The 3,767-nt window shown below is 37.4% G+C and overlaps 1 protein-coding gene across 1 annotated transcript; it reads right to left on the reverse strand.

Moving 5' to 3' along the window:
• Nucleotides 1-892: 892 nt before the first annotated feature.
• On the reverse strand, nt 893-2,488 carry LOC311142266 (large ribosomal subunit protein eL42). Its single transcript, XM_084177887.1, has 5 exons — nt 2,422-2,488; nt 1,919-2,024; nt 1,509-1,576; nt 1,190-1,312; nt 893-964 (listed from the first exon to the last, which is right to left on the reverse strand). Exons 1-5 carry the CDS (start codon nt 2,422-2,424, stop codon nt 944-946), a joined length of 321 nt encoding a protein of 106 aa, XP_084034013.1. The 5' UTR covers nt 2,425-2,488; the 3' UTR covers nt 893-943.
• Between the last annotated feature and the right edge of the window lie 1,279 nt (nt 2,489-3,767).

Below are 3,767 nucleotides of genomic sequence, written 5' to 3' on the forward strand. Positions count from 1 at the left end.
AAATATAAAACCATGACTGCTGTCGTCACTACAAATTCATGCAGATGTCTCAGTAATACTTCTAAGCTTGCTTCCATTGATTAATTATTTATTTATAAGTCAGTGAACGAAAACATACATGACATTTACATTTTAGTCATTTAGCAGACGCTCTTATCCAGAGCGACTTACAGGAGCAATTACATAAGAGGGGAATGAAAGTTCAGGATGAAGCGTACATCTTCAGGAGTCAATAGTGTGAAATCCACAGCTATTCCATTAGAAAGACTGAATAATACATAGACATTATCTAGTTTGTTTCCCTTCAGAAGTATTTAACTAGAAACTACATTCTGCCCCCATGGAAGATAATTATGTAGCAATTTTGCTTTACACAATTGGAAGTCAATTAGGGGGAAAGTATCATCCCCAAGCTTCACTACAGATACATTAAATAATGCAATATGTAACTTTTTGCACGACCTGACCAAATTCACAAAAATGTGAGTTATAGATCTGTCATTCTCATTGAACGCGGGTCTAAGAAGCAGTAGATCTGTTTTATGTGCGCTATTTCTATGCTTCCCGGTCTTAAGTTTCGTTTTTGCGTCTTACTTTAGGTTTTGTACACCAGCTTCAAACTGCTGAAAATACAATATTTTTGGTTATGGAAAATATATTTCACAGCGGTTTAGATGGTACAATGATTCTCTACACAATTACGGCTTGTTTTGTCAAACTGAAATTAGGCAACTATTCGAATTTTAGCAACCAGGAAATGGCGGAGCGATTTCTGCATATTGCACCTTTAATGTGTAACTACATGGGCCAGACAACTCAAGATCTGTTGTCTGACTGGTTCCAATGCATAGAGGTTTATTAACTGACACAGTAAATACAGTACAAGTTCAGGTACAGTTAGAATACACATTTTATTGACAAGTGACCCAAGAAAAGGCAACACTTAAAACTGGATGACCTGGCCCTGAAAGAGTGAGAAAAAGAATATAGATAAGAAATTGACATTTCACAGATTGCTGCAAAGAGATTCAAATCGCCACCCATCAACTCAATTGTATTAGTGTCAATCTCATTAACAACACCCTCTGCCTACTGCCTTATTTTCAAACAATGCTCTGGTTTGCCATTAGGCTACGAGTAGAAGCCAAGTTTGCTGGCTCTGAAAACTAAGGAGAACCAATATGCTTACCTTTCTCTTCTTGTCTCCTCCCAGTTCAAAGTGTTTGCATCTCTTGATGGGCACCATTCTCTTTTGCCGACAGTTGGGCTCCACACACTCCAGCCTCAACACGATCTTCTTTGTAGTTTTAGCCTGCGGGAGAAATCACAAGGGTTTGAGCAAATAACATAAAAAGATGGAAATTATTTATGTGCCGACTAGTTGATTGAGTATTGACATGGAAACTAATACAGTGGCAATTTGCAAACAAACAAGTCCCATCTGTATGAGGGGAAGACAAGGGTCACAGTGAATTTGTAAATATTTTCCCATTATGATTCTTGCATACCTTCTTCCTGAAAATAGGCTTGGTCTGGCCACCATAACCAGATTGCTTTCTGTCGTATCTCCTTTTGCCTGAAAGACATTTACCTGATAAATGCATGCAGAGGTAGATACCACACATAATAAATACATGTGAATGTTCAAGTAGACAGAGAAAGGGAAGTAACGTTAGATCAAATATTTTTTATAACTAAACCAAGATAGACCACAGCCTGTCGTTTCCAATGGGAACAAATGAGTCAGTGGGCAGAACAAGCAAGGAGGTGGGCAGATCCAAGCTATTGGCCCGTTCTAGCATACATCTGCATATACCAGTTAAGGAACGCCTACCCTGTGAGGTGCGCATGTGCAATAACTCAATCCGGTGAAATATCTGTGTCATTGGTCTATGGTAAGACTCTATACCAAACTTACCCTGTGCATATAAAGAATCCTTCCCCTTCTTGTATTGGGTAACTTTGTGAGTTTGATGTTTCTTACATTTCTTGCAGTAAGTCCTGCGGGTCTTCGGTACGTTTACCTAGAGCCATGATAAAAAAAATAGTAAATGACTGTACCAAAGATACTATAGTTAAGGCTTCTTCTCCGCTGTAGCCTGTGCCCCATTATTTTCTAGCAATTTCCGTAACGTTAGCTAGTTAACTTGCCAAGTAGCTAAAACACATTGGAAGTGTTTGCGTAGCTAACGTTCGCTAGCTAGATAATTCCTGATAATACGCTTTAGGGCCACAACCAACATTTACATTGGTTGTGGCTATTCTTCTCCCTCCCGTTTCATACAACCAACTGGCTCGTATGAAACGGGAGGGAGAAGAATAGTTGCATCACATTAGCTACTACATACAATATAAACTAGTTTATATACATATTTTAAATAGTTGAGGATTACAAATGAGCAATGCGTTGAACAAACGTACCATGACAGCACACTCCTGATGCAGGCGCGCAAAGGAAGAAAAATATGTCAGGAGACCGCATGTAGATGTAAACCGGAAATGCGTGTGTGAGCTGGACAGGAGAGATCTGTGCAATACAATAGCGCCGTCCTGTGGATTAAGTCCGCCTAGCAGAAGAGAATATAATTTCATGGAAAGGACAGGCAGAGTTTCTAAACCATCTTTGTCACAGGTAAGTGATTTTTATGGCTGTTCACAGTCCACAGATGTAAGAATTAAGAAATTACTTGTAGGCCTACATTGTGACAATGAAATATGACTTTTTTTATTTACTGAAACCATTACTGAGAGCCCAGAATATTGACATGAATAACTGCATGTGGAAATGTACTTTTGTGGAAAATAATTATCTGTTAGAGAGAAACATTGAATTATGAATATATTAATTATTGAAAATGTAAAAAATATTAATATCATGAAATATTATGTAAACATAGACAAAGACGGGCCTGACACCATAAAACAACACATCAGATTTCCATCCAGTAGTAGACTGATTTTGTCAAACGGAGTCATGATTCTCATCATCAGCCTGTTTATTCATTTCAAATGTGTATTAACCCATTCACGTCCTTGTACGGCATTTAATACACTATCAAAAATTATGTTTGGTGTCAACCTAGTACAAGTGTCTACACAGGCCACATTGAAATGTTAAGATTGACACTGGAAGTATGATAGATAATGAAAATCAAAGTTGGGACTTTGAGAACATTTTACAAAATCATTAAAATGACTTCAGCATATGTATTTTAAAATACATTTCAGAATAATTTGTTTAAAAGCATATAGTATTGTTATTTGACCTGTTCTAAGCCCAAATATGCCAATTATATGATTCAACTCATTGTCGTTTGTGAACTACAGCCGTTTCTATATTGTACTATATTTAGTCTTTGGACACATGGGGTTAAAGTTTTTTACACATTTCACAAATCAAGTCATCATGTGAATCAATAATTTTTGGTATATAGATTGTCCGGACCAATACACTGAGTGTACAAAACATTAGGAAGACCTGCTCTTTCCATGACATAGACTGACTGTCATGATGAGTTTCTCAGGTATCAAGTAATTCATGATGCCAGAAGATATTTAACACTTAGATGGAGAGTTCATACAAATATTTAATAGATTCAGTACCGGGTTCATCTAACAAAAGGCGCGTGCTTTGCCTCTTGTCATCTGAACTACTAGACAAAGAAAACCTCTTAGTTTATATACGTCATGTTACACGTTTCTTCAACAACATCTGTTAACCATCAGTGGGCACTCCCTTCTCTGATGTTATTACCTTGTACCCCAAG

Source organism: Coregonus lavaretus, assembly GCF_964263955.1.
Source record: "Coregonus lavaretus genome assembly, chromosome: 15".
NCBI lineage: Eukaryota > Metazoa > Chordata > Actinopteri > Salmoniformes > Salmonidae > Coregonus > Coregonus lavaretus.

Bases quoted from the DNA above. Each gene is read 5' to 3' on its own strand.
- LOC311142266 (XM_084177887.1), bottom strand. The intron at 1,313-1,508 runs GTATGCAAGAAT...TTTCTCCCGCAG, and splicing joins AGCCTATTTTCAGGAAGAAG to GCTAAAACTACAAAGAAGAT. The intron at 965-1,189 runs GTAAGCATATTG...TCACTCTTTCAG, and splicing joins GAGGAGACAAGAAGAGAAAG to GGCCAGGTCATCCAGTTTTA.